Here is a 17,924-nt window from a genome sequence, read left to right on the forward strand (position 1 = left end):
CCTAGTACCCAGCAGAGTATGTGTTATAACTGGAATGCTATAGATTATATGCTGTACAAGAGCTTCAATTATGTCTATCACGCAAATAGTAATGGATGGTACAAGTTTCTATAAAGGCAGAATGACTATCTGGTTTTCTTTAGACACCCCATGGCACCTAGCAGCCTGCTTGGACACACTATACATGCAATACGTAAACGTCTAGACATCTCTATGGCATTGAAATAAAAAGTATGATCCTTCCGTGGTTACCAGGGGAAAGGGGGGGGTGGGGGGAGGGCACTAGGGGTGAAGTGGTGTACCTACAGCATGACTAATAATGATGTACAACTGTAATTTCACAAGGTTGTTAACTATCATAATCTTAATAAAAAAAAAAAAGTATGATCCTTGTTCCCCTATATAACCCAGATCCCCCTTCAGAACAGAGGTACTCATTGCCCCACTTGCTAGAGTGCTCACCGCTAATAGCTCACAGCTGAGTTCCTGCCCCATAAATTGTCCTCTCCTTAAGGCCATTGCTTTGCCCACAGGTATGTCCCCTCCCCAGAGGCAGCAGGCATCCAATGACTGGTCAATACAGGGTTCGAAGGCCTGGTCCCTTTGCCTCAATTTGGGACAGCTCTGAAGGGTCATCCCAGCTCCCAAACTGCCCATGAACCTGCTGAGGCCTTTGTTGAGATAGCATCACTATTCAAGCTCTCCCTCTGCCGGTCCTGCATCCCTCACTCCCTCACGTGTCTGTAGATCTTGAGAGCCCACCCAGGAAGCCTTTTGCATTTAACTCTCCATCTCAGAGTCTGTTTCTTGATCTAGCCTGAGACCTGCTAATAAGTGGCTGCCAGATTACGCTACCTTACATTGGCATGTACGCTTAACTAGATAATGTCTTTCCTTTTTAAGAATCTGTGTTGTCACAGACAACAGTGAAAAAGATCAATTTTCAGAGAATTTCTCATAAGTGGCTCAGATGATCTGGATCAAAAAGATCCACCCTCCTATTGTTCAAACACTTGGAAATACACATTTTCCTAGAGCAACTGCAGCTCTCACAAGCTCCAACTCAATCATGTTTAATTAAAGGGGTCAATGCTGTGCACTTAGTCTACTAGGCATTGCTCAATTTTCCTAAGGAGAACACCAGCAGGAAATAGAGAAAATCTGCCTGGCAGGTGGAGAGAGGCACCAACTGTCCTGGAGTCCCTTTGGCCACAAAGCTCTCTTTTCTTTCTTCCTTTCTTTTCTTTTTTTTTTTTTTTTTTTTTTTTTGGTGAGGAAGATTGTGGCTGAGCAAACATCTGTGGTAACTTCCTCCATTCTATATGTGGGACACCACCACAGCATGGCTTGATGAGCAGTGTGTAGGTCTGCATCTAGGATCTGAACCTGCAAACCCCAGGCCACCAAAGCAGAACATGCGAACTCAAGCACTTCTCCCCTGGGCCGGCCCCCACAAAGCTCTCTTTTTGTCAAAGAAAGGATGTTCCCAGGCTGAGATTAGCTTTTAATGAATTTTGAGTGCCTGCCATCTAGTTCACTCTTCCCAAGAGGAACTACATCATTGTTTTATACATTAAAACTTGCTGCTCTGGCATTCCATAGGCTTTCCCCTTTTCCTTTCTTAAAAACAAAACAAACAACAATAAAAACCTCCAGATGCTTTTTGTGATTTTTCTGGGCAACCACCTGCTCAAAAATAAGGGGTTTCCACATGACCCGTGGTCCAACAGGGGACCTCATTTTGAAATCACTGGCTAGGCTTCCCTTAGACCTGTGGTTCTCAAAGTGTGGTCCCCAAACCAGCAGCATCAGCAGCATCTGGGAACTTGTCAGACATACAAATTCTTAAATCAAAAACTCTGGGAGCATGGCCCAACATCCTGTTTTGACAAGCCCTCTAGGTGATTGATTGCCTTGCATGCTAAAGTTTGAGAACCACTGTCTGACACAATTTTATTTTCCCTTAGTTTGTTGTTAGTGCTACAAACCCTGCATATAGCAGAGGGGAACCCTGCCCGCTCTGTTTGCTCCATCCTCTCACCTTCTGGTGCTATATCAAACAAAGCTCCACTGCTATTCATAGAGTTTTCACAGCCAATTTTTTCAGAAGTGGGGGACCAAGTCCTTCTTCCTAGACCGTCTTAGCCTGGAAGCTCTGCTGAAACCTGTCCACCATGGATGGCCTTGCTGGTATTTGAAATAACACTGGCATGGCCTTCAATATCACAACAACCCACAGCTGCCATGGTATGACAACCGACAGATGGATGGTGTGGTTCCATGATAGGGAATTGAACCTGGGCCATGGCAGTGAGAGTGCCAAATCTTAACCACTGGACCTCCAGGGCTGGCCTTTGCTTTAGTAGAGATCAGAAAAGGACACTAAAAGTATTCCCTTCTACAGATTATAAGCATCTTTATGAAGCCCCTTCCAGAGAGATTTTGCAGATAAGGAATCTGGCATCTTGAACCCAGGCCAAATTCCAACCTGAAGATTGACCGTTTCCTTATTCCGTCACTTCTGGTTTTCAGCATTTTCCTGAGACTTGCTCCTTAAAAAATTCTCTCTCTTGGATTGAGACCTAACACACAAGAGTCAGGCAGATCTGGTTTCTGGTTCCACCACTTGCTAGGTGACCTGGGTGAGTTCTGTCATTTCTCTAAGTCTCAGTATTCTCATGGGTGAAATAGGATTAATAGTATTATCTATTTTATAAATGCTAACTTTTGTGATGATGACAATGCTGATACAGTTGCTATTAATTTATGATAAAGTGCTCTGTCATCTGCTTGCTAATAGTTGAAAACATGTTTGAGTCCCTGAACTAGAAAGCAGTTCAAGTTCAGCCAGTTCCATGTAGATTGAGAAATCCCTCTCTTCATCTGAATAAACTCCTTGGATCCCAAGGCTCTCTGGGCCAAACTGAGTATCTTCAGTGAATTTATTTTTATTCTTTTGTTCTACAATATATACAGATGGTACCCGTGTGCCAAACACTCTACCGGGAGCCAGGGATCTGACCTAATTGTCCTAGTTCCTCATTCTGGAATTTGGCCTAGTTCAGGATGCCAGATTCCATGTTTATAGATTCTCTAGGTCTTCTCTGCTTTTCTCTACCATCATGTGACTGTCAAGCCTTCAAGACCCCCAGAGTCATCTCAAGATCTGTGATCCAGGCCTGAGAAGTCCTGAAACCTCTCTGTTAATCAACAAATATTTATTGATCCAACTATGTCCCAGGCACTGTGGCTCTGAAACCTGCTGGGCCCATGGACTAGGCTTCCAGGAAGAACCTTAAAGCCCAAAAACAATGGATAATGGAACTCTGATGATTGCTCCATGGAAACAGGACCTTAGGGAGCCCAATCCCTCCCAAGCCAAACATACTTGGGGCACTTCTGAGCTTTCGCAGGAGGCTTCCATGCAACTGCAGCACTGGTGTAGGATCAGTGGTTCAAATGGCCTGTTCTACTTACACTGTTAAATGATTCAGACCAGGAGTGGAGCACTGTGTCTGCGAAAATCAAAATCAGAAATCCATTCTCTTGCTCTGGGAGACATTTACACAGAGTGTAATAAAAAATTCTGGGGTGCTACAAATATTCAGCACTGACTTCTATGAGAAACAAAAAGGGCCACAAAAGGGAGATACTAGAATGCATTCTCATCTGGCTCTGCATGGTAAGGAAAGCCTGGGGGAAAAAAAAGAGAAGCTATTTCATTCAGCAATTGGAGCTAAAAATACTGGGGTCTCCCCAATATACAGAGGCTTTCACATTCATGCATTTTAAGCCCTCAATTAATTTGCTTCTCCTTAAACACTCGAGGCCATCCACTACCATCCATATGTAGACATGAACAGATAGCTAACTATTCTCACTGAGGTCAGTGAAAATATGTATATTGCCTGTTTGAGAGTGTATAAGTGTGTGTGATAATATCTTCATATCTGTACATTTCTATAGATTCATACAGATAAATTAGCAGGCCCTGATTTTAGCTGCAGCATATTTTTAGAAACCACTTCATAAAGTGGATCATATTTTCCATGGAAAAAATGCTGTAATTGAGAGTCTTATTCGTGACCAAGGACTCCTCAGCAAATAAAATACAGATCTGTAAACAGCCTGTCGTGGAGCAAAAATAATAACCATTTTATAAACCTCTATAAATATCTAAAGCACCAAAACAATGCCCTAAGTCCTATAACAGGGGCGTAAATATATGCAATATCCATACACAGAGTCTCAAAGTTCCTTAAAATGTCCAGCCACCACATAGAAATACAGTTCAATTGAATTATGTTCTGAAATTAATGCACTAGCTATAATAACATTAAACATTTGACTAACAATTTTACAAACCTTGGATTTTAGTGCAGCATTTGCGGGATGATTTAAATAGTCCCAATCTTTTTTTTTCAAACGTGTCCAGAGAATTTGATCTAATGTCTTCCTCTCCCTTTGAGGTAGAAATCTATTTTTGACAGCATCTACTACCTCCATTTTACAAGCTTCTTTCTCCTGCTTTTTCCTCTTCTCCTCCTTCTCCCAGCCTCTCCCCTTCCCAATATATGATTATTATGGAACTACCGTATTGTTACAAGGCAACTCTGTCGTGGCCAAAGACGACTGGTCCAGGATTAGGCCCCAAGCACCATCTCACCTGGGAATTTGATATTTGGAACTGAGAGAACCAGAGATAAGGGGTCTCTGCCCTCCTACTGCTGAGGCCTCGGAGGCCCGACTCCGACCTTCTGTCGGTGTGGTTGTTCACGGCTCCTTAGATCCCACGAGCTGCCCCAATATCCTTTCAAGAAATCCCCCTTTCGTCTTATCCTAGGCAGAGTCATTTTCCTTTAGTGAAATCCAAAAAGATTTTAAAAATAGACCTATGGCAAGTAAATGCACTTAAAATGATTTCTTCCACTTTAAAGCTCAGGTCAAAGCAAGTACTATTCAGACTTAATGACCTAGAAAATGCACACAATAAATGACAAAAACACACTACAAATTAATATGCATCACATAATCCCACCTTAGTTTTTAAACAGATGATTGAAGAAACCTTACACCAAACCATTACTCTTGGTTATCTCCAGTGATTTGTCTGTTTTTTCTTTTATTTTACCCTACTTCCCAATTCCCACGGTAAGCAGGGGTTACTTTTTGTAATCAGAAAAAAAAAAAAAAAAGTGAAAAAATTTTTAAATGAGATATCCCACAGGGGACTGACACCAGGGGTGATGATGATCACAGCCTGTGGTTCTCTCGCTTAGAAGGGATTTTTAAAGATGACCCAGGCCTGCCTTTGTTCCCTTAACTGTCTCCCACCGTCCTAGTCTATTCATAGCTACAAGAGCAGTTTCTTAGCTTTAAACTGAAGCAACGTCACTAGGAAACATTCAGTGCTATAGGGACAGGATTTGGAGTGAGAGTAGCTGGGTTGGAGCCCCAGCAAAAGAGCTGTGTGCTCTTGGAATGGTCACTTACCTTCTCTGAGCCTCAGCTCCCTCTGCTCTAAAATGGGGAATGATAGTACCTTCCCCTCAGGGTGATTGTATGGTTTATAAGAGACCATGGATGTACAAGCTCTGTGAATGCTAAACAAATATGAGCGATTGTTAGCTACTCTCTCCTCTTGTCCTACAACAGCCCTCTTGGCCAGTGTGGCTTTTGGTTGGGCTTCCCCAAAAAGAAATTAGAAGGAGGCCACTATGTACTCCTTATCAAATTCTTTTGGCTGTAGAACCTCCTGGAAACTCAGGCGCTGAAGCCTCAGTTATCTTCCGTTTACTGGCTTTTCATTCTTTCAACAAAATAAAATTAATTTATATAATCTTGAATACTCCAAAAATATAATTCTTCTAGTAACTATACTTTAAAAAAATTATGATAAAACATATATAACATGAAATTTACCATTTTAACCATTTTTAAGAGTACAGTTCAATGGCATTAAGTATATTCACATTGTTGTGGAACCATCAGTACCATCCAACTCCAGAACTTTTTCACCTTCCCAAACGGAAACTCTGTACCCATTAAGCACCAACTCACTCCCCACCCCAGCCCCTAGCATCCACCACTCTACTTTCTCTTTCTTGATCTGACTACTCTAGGTACTTCTCGTAAGTGAAATCATGCAGAATTTCTTTTTGTGACTGTCTTCTTTTACTTAGCATAATATTTTTAAGGTTTGCTGTGGTCCGAACGCTTGCGTCTCCCCAAAATTTGTAGGTTGAAATCCTCACTCCTAAAGGTGATGGTACTAGTAGGTGGGGCCCTTGGGAGGTAATCAGGTCATGAAGCTGGGGCCCTCGTGAATGAGATTACTGTAGTGCTCTTATAAAAGAGATATCACAGAGCTCCCCAGCCCCTTCCGCCATGTGACGATAATAGAAGTCAGCCACCGGAAAAGGGCCCTCACCCGACCATGCTGGCACAGCCAGCCTCCAGAACGGTGAGGAATAAATTTCCGTTGTTTATAAACCACCCAGTGTTTGCCATAGCAGCCTGATGAGACTAAGACAAGATTCATCCATGTTGTAGCATGCATCAGAATTTCCTTCCTTTTTATTCAGATTTATTAAGGGATAGTCAAAAAATAAAATTATAAAATAGGGGCTGGCCCCACGGCCAAGTGGTTAAGTTCGTGCGCTCTGCATCAGTGGCCCAGGATCTCACCATGGAACCCTGGGTGCGGACAAGGCACCGCTCATCAAGCCATGCTGAGGCAGCATCCCACATGCCACAACTAGAAGGACCTACAACTAAAAATACACAACTATGTACCGGGGGGCTTTGGGAGAAAGAGGAAAAATAAAAATCTTTAAAAAAATTAAAAATATGTTTCAAGTGTACATGATAGGATATAAATAGACACTGTGAAAGAATGCCCCCAATCAAGTTAATTAGCATATCCATCACCTCATATATTTACTTATTTTTGTGTGAGAATGCTTAAAATTTACTCTTAGCAAATTTCACTTTGCCACATGATATTATCAACTATTGTCACCACGCTACACATTAGATTCTCAGACCCTAATCATCTTATAACTGAGAGTTTGCACCTTTTTACCAACATCACTCCATTTCCCCTCCCCCCAGTCCCTGGCAACCACCATTTGATTCTGTTTCTACAACTTTGACTTTTTTTGTTTTAGATTCCGCACATCAGTGATACCATGCAGCATTTATCTTTCTCTGTCTGGCTTATTTCACTTAGCATAAAGCCCTCCAGGTTCATCTTGCCACAACTAGCAGGATTTCCTTCTTTTTTAAAGCTGACTAATACTCCATTGTATATACATACCATATTTTGCTTATCCATTCATCTATCAATGGATACTTGGGTTGCTTCCACCTTTTGGGTATTGTGAATAATACTGCTGTGAACATGGGTGTACAAATATCTCTTTGAGTCCCTGGCTTCCAATTCTTTTAGATATATACCCAGAAGTGGAATTGCTGGGTCATATGACAGTTCTATTTTTAATTTTTTGAGGAACTGCTTTCCTTAGTGGCTGCACCATTTACATTGTCATTAGCAATGCACAAGAGTTCCAATTTCTCCACATCTTTGCCAACATGGGTTTTATTTTTCGTATTTAAATAATGGCCATTCTAATGAGTATGAAGTGCTATCTCATGGGTTTTGTTTGTATTTCCCTAATGATTAGTGATGTGGAGCATCTTTCCATGTGCTCATTGCCCATTTGTGTATCTTCTTTGGAGAAATGTCTCTTCAAGTCCTTTGCCCAGTTTTTTTGTTTGTTTGTGTTTTAACATGATTTTGGTTTATAAAAGAATACAAATTTTAGGTGTACATCACTATATTTCAACTTCTGTATAGACTACATCGTGTTCACCACCAAAAGTCTAGTTTCCATCATTTGCCCAGTTTTTAGTAGGGTTGTTTCTGTTTTTGTTATTGAGTTGTAGGAGTTCTTTATATATTCTGGATATTAACTCCTTATCAGACATACGATTTGCAAATATTTTCTCCCATTCTGTGAGTTGTCTTAGTAACTATACCTCTTGGGCCTACACCTGTTCATTCCAATAGTAACTGTGCACCTGTATGTGAAAGACATTGTGCTAATGACTCTGAGCAAAACAGAGCCATTGATTTTCATAGCCTCTCTCTCTGCATTTGACTCTGCCTGCTATCAGAACCCTTCCCAATTGCACGGAAACATTTTTTTTTTAATTACTAGGTCTTTGAAGACCTCTAAAAGGAATTTAATTTGCTATTCAGTCCTAAGTAGGTTGTGCGGAACTGGGGAGCTGTGAAACTTGAAACTAGAAGAGGTACATTGTACACACACCCACACGCACGCACACATACCCTCACCCCAAACCTCCACCAAGGGCTTCCTGACCTGTGTGAAAGGAAGTAGGTCCATTTATACCAGTGCTTGCCTACAAGATACCAGATTTGACAATTATGTTTTATTGTAACTGTTCTAACCAGCTGATAAAGGTTGTGAACCTTGACCCTGGGACACCAGACCCTTACTGGGGTCTGAACATTCTTTCCTGACCAATGAACAGTGAAACTCGTTTTATCTAACTGTGTACATTCCATCTCGGCCAGAGTGCTCATTTCCAGTCCTTAGCATGACCACCATGAACTAGAACTTACAAACTCCTGATTGTTTTTCTCCTTAGCACTCTTCTCAGTAAATTTCTTCACCGGGGAGTTGGCCTGGCAAGTTGATAGAGTTGGTCTTTTGTCCCTCCTGTGATGGCCTTTGTTTCACACGCCATGTGGACTGCAATGCTATTTCTAACTTCATGCTCTGCTTCCATCCAGCAGAGAACCCACACACCCGAAACTGCAGATACTACAAGTTTTACGCAGAGATACAGACACTTATCCACACATAGCTGCAACCAATCCCATTACTATAATCCTCAGGAAATTTAGGTAAATGCCAGCCTGTTTTCAAACAAATATCTTAATTTAGCCAACAAACATACAGATATTTGACCTCTATAGAATAGTCTGCCTCCTAATGTTCTAATTTCTTAGAAACCACATGCACAGGCCTTTACATAAATGTTCAGTTGCATCTAGGATCCGCTTTGTATCTGATGGTTGCTAACACACACACACACAGACACACACACACACACACACAGACGCACACATGAAGTACGCATTTGTCTCTGAAGAATTGCTTTAATGTCCTGTTGAAGCCAAAGAATCAAAATTTCAAGATAGTGAATTAAATTTGCAGAATCACTGCCCAGGAGCAATAACGTTATAAACAGGAAATTAGTCCCATTACAATATCCTCTGAATTATGATCTCTGCTTCCTTGTTGCTTTACCTAGTACCAAATCACCCGAACAGCCTGCTCGCCATCTACAGCAGCAGTTCAAAAAAACAATACTGCTCAAGGTTGTTCTTCCTCCATGGAGTGGAATGGAGCAGATAAAATAGGCCACGACGTGCAGCCCCTTATGATCAGCTAGAGAAAATGAATCTTAAGCCAGGACCCCAACAGGAAGCACTCACCACCCATTCTCTAACGTTTTCTCCCCATTTTCCTTCACAGACCCCCCTGGGACGGCAATCACAGAATGAGGCAAACCCACTGCAAGCTGCTGCTTCCCGGCTGTCCTGGAGCCTGGCACGGACAGAGCTGCACTGGGTGCCTTGCGCTTAGCCTGGCTGATTTTATTACCAAATATGAGTTGCACATGTAAGACAAAGAGGAAGGAAGAGGACAGGGTAGTAAGACAGTGATCTATCTGGAGGTCCTTCCCACCAGCAGGGTGCCCTGCCCCATGGGGTAAATTTTGTCCTGTGGTGATGAACTAAATGTCCCCTCAATGGTTTTCTATGATGTTCTGTTCCTTGGGGTTGAAAGCCAAGCCCTGCCCCATCAGCTCCACTTATGGAGTTTACTCTGATGTGTTTCTTCCTCCTTTGGTATCTGAGGCAGGTTCCCACCTAGACACAAAGAAGGAGGCATCCTTAGGAGGAGAGGGAAGATTTTTTTCTTCTTTGCTTGATGTGGATGCTTACTCGGGGGAGGGAAGTGGGCTTTCGGTTTTAGTGACCTGATTTCTTGTGTATGTACATGTGTGTGTATTTCAGATCAAATGAGGTTTTTTGTTTTCTTTAGTTTTGTTTGACAAATCTTGACAAGAACATGTTTACAGGAGAGAGTGAATGACTCTATCATCCTCAGCAGGATTTTCATCTCCCCTTTCTCTTATTTCCTTTAGCTGTTGTTTTCCAGACATTTGGAAGACAACTGTGGCACTGAGCCTTTGTTTTCCTCATGATCTTGGTTCTCTTCTTTCAGGAAAAACTCCTCCTTTGCCCTTTTCTATGAATACTCGATTATTAAAAATTGCGATCCGGTCCAGAGTCAGTCAAGAGGATGCATGCCTGGGGGAGAATTAGCGGAGGAACAAAAGTAAAAGCCACCCAAGGACCTCCCTCGGGACTAAATCTGGACTCAAGGTGGAGAAGTGCCATGGGAGATTTGGAAAGGGGTGTAATCTGGGGAATTGCTGAGAAAGAGAATGGCCTCCTGTCCCTTTCTTTGCTAATAGAGCAAAGAACATACTTTCTATGTTCTAGGTCCACGGATTCAGCCCTCAAACACTTAGCAGAAAGATCCCTCATTAGGACGTTTAAAAAAGGTAGATGGAATTCCACTCCATCTTCCTCTTCTGTTTCAAATGCTGACCCAGTTGGTGTATCTTAATCGTTGCTCCTCCTTTATTACCAGGAATTTCTTGTTGCTCTCTCCCTATTATCTGGAACAATGTATTAACTAGTATAGACATAGTAAGACGCTTTACTGTGGGTGGGACATCAGCCTGAATACCAATGTTCGCATCTGTTGTGGCAGTTAGCTACACTAATGTATCGGCATTCACACCTGATTAATCTTATGTTTGATGGTACATGTCAGGAGATAGCTGTGGTCACACAAAATAAAGTTCTTTCTTGTGAAATTCTAACTGGTCCATTGAAATTCTTTTTCTTGGATCAAGTAGGATTATGAGGTAAATTATGAATTACACAAAATTATGAAATTTTGTGAACACGTGAAATTTAAATTTAGAACAATTTGAAACCTAACTCAACAGTAATAGTTGGATGATGATATCCAAGATAATTGGTAATAAAAGAACTTGAATAGAGACTGACCATCAAAATACAGAGAAGTTGAGAGAGGAAAGGAGATTGAGACAACGAAGGAAAAATTAAGAGAAGGAAGAAGAGTAAATATTTGGGAAGTAGAGTGGGAACTGGAGGTTTTAGGGAAAGTGAACCATTTTCTTAGGCTGGTCACATGAGAACAATGAAATCATCTGCTCAGCGGCAGCAACCCTCATGTGGCTACTTAAAGGAACGCAGAGGTGAATTCTGCATGAGAATTTTTCTGTTGAATAAATTTAGATTTTTGTTAATTCATTAACGTAGAGCATACCTACTTTATATCTTCTCCCTTGTCTTCTATCTAACCTTCCTTGGTGGGTTTTCTCCTCTCATCTGGGTCAGGGAGTCTCACGTCTGCTGCCAAGCCCAGGGAGCTTTAAGATACAGCATCTGAAACTCTACAAGCTCCGGCGAATGGGTTCAGGAAGGTAGGAAGGGCAGCCTAGAACATATGATTCTGAGGTTGGGAGACTTATGTTTGGCCCTAGCGTGTGGAAATCAGCCTGCTTTCAAGCCATACCATGGATAAGATCCCTGGGCCACTAGTGGCTGGAATCTCCTGTCTTCAAGTCAAACCCCTGGATACCACAAGGACATCTTGAATCTTGATCCTCCCACCAGTCAGCCTCTCCCTGCCCTGACTTTGGGGCCACTGGATGGTTTTTTGGTAGCTATTCTTAGAAGATACACTCTCTTCACGCTCTTACCAAACCGCTCGCCCACGTTTTGAGCCTCGTCAGTGCTGATGCTGTGGATTCATAGGGTTGACGGCCATATTCCCTCTGCTTTGAGCTCTCTTCTAGACACTCCTGTGGCTGGGTCCCTCACTTTATTCAAGACTTAGCTCAAATATCTTCTCCTCAGAGAGAGGCCTTCCTCACCACCAAATCTAAAAAAAAAGACCACCACCCTTGAGCTTCCACAAATCTGCTCAGAACACAATCTGCCATGCCTGAATCACGCACAGACACACCTACAAGGAATAATATCCAGATACCATGCCAGACATCTTCCTTTGGATGTACACATTAGTCACAAATGGAATCTTCATGGCAGAAAAAAAATAGTCTTTTACCATTTACTAAACAATAGGAAAATATAGACTTACAAAGATTTAAAAATATAGATACAAAGTTTACAAAGATTTAAAAAAATAGATAGTAACAAAAATTAGATACATGACTGGGAGGGAGGAGTATCAACTAGCACAGTTCTTCTGCAGAACAATCTAGCAATACACATCAAAAGCTTTCAAAATGTTCACAATGTTTGGCCTAGTGATAAACCTGGAGGACATGATGCTAAGTGAAATAAACCAGTCACAAAAGGACAAATATTGTATGATTCCACTTATATGAGGTACCTAGAGGAGTCAAAATCATAGACAGAAAGTAGAATGGTGGTTGCCAGGGGCTGAGGGAGGGGGAATGGGGAGTTATTGTTTAATGAGCACAGAGTTTCAATTGGGAAGATAAAAAGTTCTGGAGATGGATGGTGGTGATGCTTGCACAGCAATGTAAATGTACTTAATGCTCCTGAACTGTGCACTTTAAAATAGTCAAAATGGGGGCCAGCCCAGTGGCGCAGTGGTTAAGTTCCCACGTTCCACTTTGGCGGCCCAGGGTTCCTCGGTTCAGATCCCGAGTGCGGATATGACACTACTTGGCAAGCCATGCTTATATGTGGCAGGCGTCCCACATATAAAGTAGGGAAGATGGGCATGGATGTTAGCTCAGGACCAGTCTTCCACAGCAAAAAGAGGAGCATTGGTGGCAGGTGTTAGCTCAGGGCTAATCTTCCTCAAAAAAATAAAATAAAATAAAATAGTCAAAATGGTAAATTTCATGTTATGCATATTTTACCACAATAAAAATGCTTTAGAATATTTTGCAGCAGGAAAATGCTCAAGATGGGAGAAATACTATCAAATATTTTTCAGATTTTCTATTAAAATCACTGTAAGCTCATGTATGGAAAAAAAGACCAGAAAGATATTCCAAAAGACAAAATGTCAGTAGACATTATTACTATGTGAGAGGAGTGATTTTATTTTTCATATTCTTCTGTATTTTCCAAAGGTTCTAAGTAACATACAGCATTTTTATAACTAGAAAATAAAATAAAATTTAAAGCCCACCCCTTACATCTCTATCCTCTTACCCAGCTTTATTATTATAGCAAAGGCACTTATTACTACCTGAAAGTACATTGTATATTAATTTGTTTCCTTGCCATCGTCTGTTTCCCCAGCTAGAACATAAGTTCCACGAGGTCAAAGGCTTCTGTGTCCTTAATTCTTGAACAGTCTCAGGCACTTCATTGTCACTCCATAAATATTTGAGCGAAAGAGAAGAAGTCAATGAACAAATGGATGAATGAACAGAAAATCAGTCACCCTCAGGTAAGGACAGGGGCACCCTTTGTCCTGTGCCCCGGTTCCAGGCACCTGGGGCAGTAGCCCTCTCCCTCCCATCTGTAACCTGCTCAGGATTGGAGGAAGGGCTTTCTCCAGATTAAGGACCATCAGGATGAAATGAAGCCTGAGGTGTGTCCACAGTAGGGCTAACAAACAAGGAGTAGTATAGAAACCATTCACTCGAAGGAGAGTTGAAGGGACTGAGAATGTGGAAGATAAAACTGAAAGGCGAGAATAAACGTGGCTGGCTCCATATCCTGGAACGTAGTCAGGTGGAACCATGCGTTTATTCAATAAACATCCGTTGAGCCTCTTCCATGTGCCAGAGACTGAGGGGGCTGCCCAGAGGACAAAACAACCAGAATGCGATTTCAGCTGTTTGACTCCAGAGGGTAGACTGAGGATGGGTGAGAAGTTTGGAAAGACGGATTTCAACGTATCATCGAGAATCCAAGAGAGCATTTCCTAAAGTGCATTTCATGGAACCCTAGAGATACACAGGACGTTTGTTTATGTTACATGAAAAAAGGATTCCAGGCCGAAGAAGTTTGAAAAATCTTGAGATAAAGTTAGAGTGTTTTTTTTTTTTTGAAGATTGGCACCTGAGCTAACAACCGTTACCAATCTTCTTTTTTTCTTTTTTCTTTCTGCTTCCCCCCTATAAATCCCCCCAGCACACAGTTGCATAATTTTTGTTGTTGTTGTGGGTCCTTCTAGTTGTGGCACGTGGGACGCCACCCCAACATGTCCTGATGAGCGGTGCCACATCCGCGCCCAGGATCCAAACTGGCAAAACTCTGGGCCACTGAAGCAGAGCGCATGAACTCAACTACTTGGCCACGGGGTCGGCCTCATGTTAGAGTTTTTTAAACTGTAGCACAGGACTTCTCCGAATCTTTAATATACACTACTCTATACTGTGATTCTCCTAAAGAGTGATATGATTTCTTTTCCCAAACCTTTTGAACCAACAGGACACTTTTCCTAGGCCTAGAATTCCACAGCATGAGCAGTGGGAAGTTATCTTCTTAAACACACAGGAGGCTCGCAACCACGGATGCAGACAGGCACTCCAGCTGGCCTCTGAGGCAAACACTGGCACTACATACAACAGATGCCCAAGTCTTCAGTCTGACTAACTCATATCAATGCAGTCCTCTCGCCTCATCCCCTTCCCGTCACAATTGTCCCAGTTACCAGTCTCAGCACTCAATTATTCCTCTTTCCATTCTTGCTTTGAACTTGGCCTTAATGAACCATGCCCTGTGTTTCTGCTTCTGACTTGTGCTCTGTGTAATAATGATTCTGGTTCTTCCCCTAAGCTGCCTGGGTAAGGCTTCCCCTGGTTCAACTCTTCCATCCAGCGTGCTGTATGTGGAGGAAGGAGACCCAGGCAAGGAGTAAGCAGGCTCTCACGTCAGGGATGTCATAAATGGGGGGAGCTTGAGATTTCTGATGTGGAAAGTTCTTCCCTGTCTTATTTTCAGCTACTTCTTCAACAGATCTCATATTCTGTAATGTCTTATTTCTAGGTGTAATTTCAAAGACTTTTGGTACCTGGGCAGCAAGCTGTTTCTATGACTGCATCATCTTATCAGCTCTTATATGGAATGCAGATGCTCCACCACACAACTGGGAAATCTCTCACATAATGAGATAAAGCCACTCATCCAAGGTCACTGAGCTATGTTTTACCCTCCAGCCATATGAATAAAAACCCATGGCGACTTTGAAGGCTTGCGTGAAATTCCTGAGGGGAGAAACTATTGTGACTTTAGACTATAGTCCTCAAAGCCTGTTCCCTTTTGTTCTCTTACCTGGTAACTTGGGTTCTCATTCCAAAATCCAGTGACCTCATTGATTGCAGCACTTCAATACAGCCCATGTACTGGAATAAAAAAAAAGAAAAAGGAAAAGTAGGGAAAAAAATAGCACAGAGAGGTCTCTTAGCTTCAGAGTGATTTCCTGGGAAACACCTTAAATCAGCTCCTGATATCTAGTCACATTGGCACACTTAGCCTACCATTGATATTTCTGACCAGTAGTGGACTTAACGCCTGAAGCTTCAGCTCAGTTATAAAACATCAGCTAAATCCAAACTACGAGATCAGAAATGCAAGTAGCAAAGACAAATGTGAGCTCAATGGTTAAAAGCATGGGCGCTGGGGCCAGACTGTGTGAATCCGAATCCTGGCTCACAGCCATTTATTAGTTTTAATACCTCAGCAAGTTACTCAACTTCTCTGCATCTCAGTTTTGTCACTGGTAAAATGGGAATACAATTGGAATTGTTGTAAGAGTTAAATTGTTTCACACAGGTAAAGCTCTTCGAGCAGCACACGGTACTTAAATGTGCCCAAATATTAGAGCAAGCAAAAATAAGTGTAAGACAGATAATATAAGAATGTCGAATCTTCTAAGGCGATAAAACAAGCATATAAATACATTTAATACAGGATTTAGTAACATAAGATCTTATTTTTGGCAAGATCACTTATGAGAGGGGTTTAAGAAAGGGAAAAAAAGTCATATCCTACACCAGGAATGAATAAATTTATTTGAACATGGAGTATTGAAAAAGGAATTGTGATTTATAAAGCTAAAAGACGGTTTTTATTTAATGTGACAACCGTTGAGCCATGTCAGGCTGCTGCTAAGATAATGACGTGTTGATCTGTGCACGAGGAGTCTTAAGTCAGCAGCAGTCTGAAGGTGGGCTAATAGTGAGGGAATAAGTGAGGATGCTCCTGTCGAGAGGGATGTAAGGGCAGCCCACACTGAGGAGGGATGGCGGCAATAGGAAGGAGGGGACAGATCCAAGTGACATCGTGGAAATAGATACTACACGATTCGGCAGTTGATTTGATCTAGAGAATAAGAAAAGGATGAGTCAACGATGATTCAGACGTTTCCAGCCAGGGTAGCAGAGGGAACAGCGATTCCATTAACAGAAACAGGAAAGCCAGGAGAGCGAAGAGGATGAGTTGTTTTGGGACCCATTGACTGAAAGATGCTGGTGGGGTATCCAGGAAATAACAAGCTGGCAGTTGAAAATTAGATTCTGGAATTGTGGAGAGGAATTAAGCCCAGGGATGCAGACTTAGTGGTCTTCTGTGTAGCTTTGCCAGGTGAGGCCGTGGGAGTAAATCCTCTTAGCAGAGCCTTAGCTGACAAGAGAGAGTGTTTCTCTGAGAATGAGCTCGGAAATGTTATGAGAGCCAAGCAGTCTGATTGAAAGTGATCCGTCTGCCCCTTGGAAATTATATGCTTCCTGTTTAGCTTTCCTTTGGAAGTCTTCCAGCCTCCCTCTGCTTGGAAATGGCAAAAGTGCCGTGGGAAGATGGCAGGAGCCTGGGGGTGCCTCCCAAGACACTTCTTATAGTATTTCTGCGCAAATTCTGTAGACGCAGCATCCTAAGACCAGGTCGGTCCGCCAAGTGTTGCCTAGAACCCAGTGTTGGGGAGAGCGCACTGGCCAAGACAATCACCTGGTAATTCACAGCCAGATTTCTGTTCATCACACTCCCCTTGGGGTCTCTAGGATTGACAGAAGAAAACTTTTGAATGTTTTTTTCTGTCCCAATCACACTTAATTTCCCAAGGCTTGAATACCACAGGGAAGTAAGTGAAGTCTAGAGATTTCTGTTCAATAAACAATAAGACTTATTAGGAGAAGAAAAGAAAGCTAGATCTAGGAGGTAGGAGAGAAAGCCCATCTCAGAATTGTCATGAAAGGAGATTCCAAGGGTCCATGTCAAGGTGGATTGAAAAGATGGGTCCATATCCTCATTGGCTGCTCTGGCTTTTCCTGCATTTCAGTGTCTCTGTTTCCTGCACCCTCAACCTGGAAAGAATGGACAACCCACACAGGTTCGTGGACAGGTTGGGGCTACACCTCCAATTCCCCCAGGAGGCCCTGTCGGTGCGGAGGTGGGTTTCGTCTTTCCCTTCAGCTGTAAATCATCGATTTAGACGAAGCCAGACAGCCTATCAGGGCACACTTTTTGAAAACGTCGCCAAGCTCCTACATTTTCATCCTCTGCCAGATTTTTCAAGAATGAATATCGGACCACGTCCCTCCGTTGCTTACAACCCCTGACATTTATAGTTAGAACAAATGTGTTACTATAAATCCCTAGACCCTGTGTTTTCTGGCCCTGCTTACCCCCTTGATCCTGTCTGTGTCACTCTCTCCCATGCACTTTGCTGCTACATTGGCCTTCTTTCTATTCCTCGACTCTTCCTAACTCCATTCTTCTACACCCTACTCTTTCCAAACACAGGGTCTTTGCACTTGCTGTTCCTCTTTCCCCA

General features: G+C 42.4%; 1 protein-coding gene across 1 annotated transcript in view; it reads right to left on the reverse strand.

Moving 5' to 3' along the window:
• The window catches only part of SHC4 (SHC adaptor protein 4), a 124,526-nt gene that overhangs the window by 72,911 nt on the left and 33,691 nt on the right, over nucleotides 1–17,924 (reverse strand). The window contains exon 2 of the mRNA XM_046654652.1: nucleotides 15,428–15,498. Within this exon, the coding sequence (XP_046510608.1) occupies nucleotides 15,428–15,498 (71 nt within the window). The remainder of the gene's footprint in view (nucleotides 1–15,427; nucleotides 15,499–17,924) is intronic.

Source organism: Equus quagga, chromosome 2 (genome assembly GCF_021613505.1).
Source record: "Equus quagga isolate Etosha38 chromosome 2, UCLA_HA_Equagga_1.0, whole genome shotgun sequence".
Lineage (NCBI taxonomy): Eukaryota > Metazoa > Chordata > Mammalia > Perissodactyla > Equidae > Equus > Equus quagga.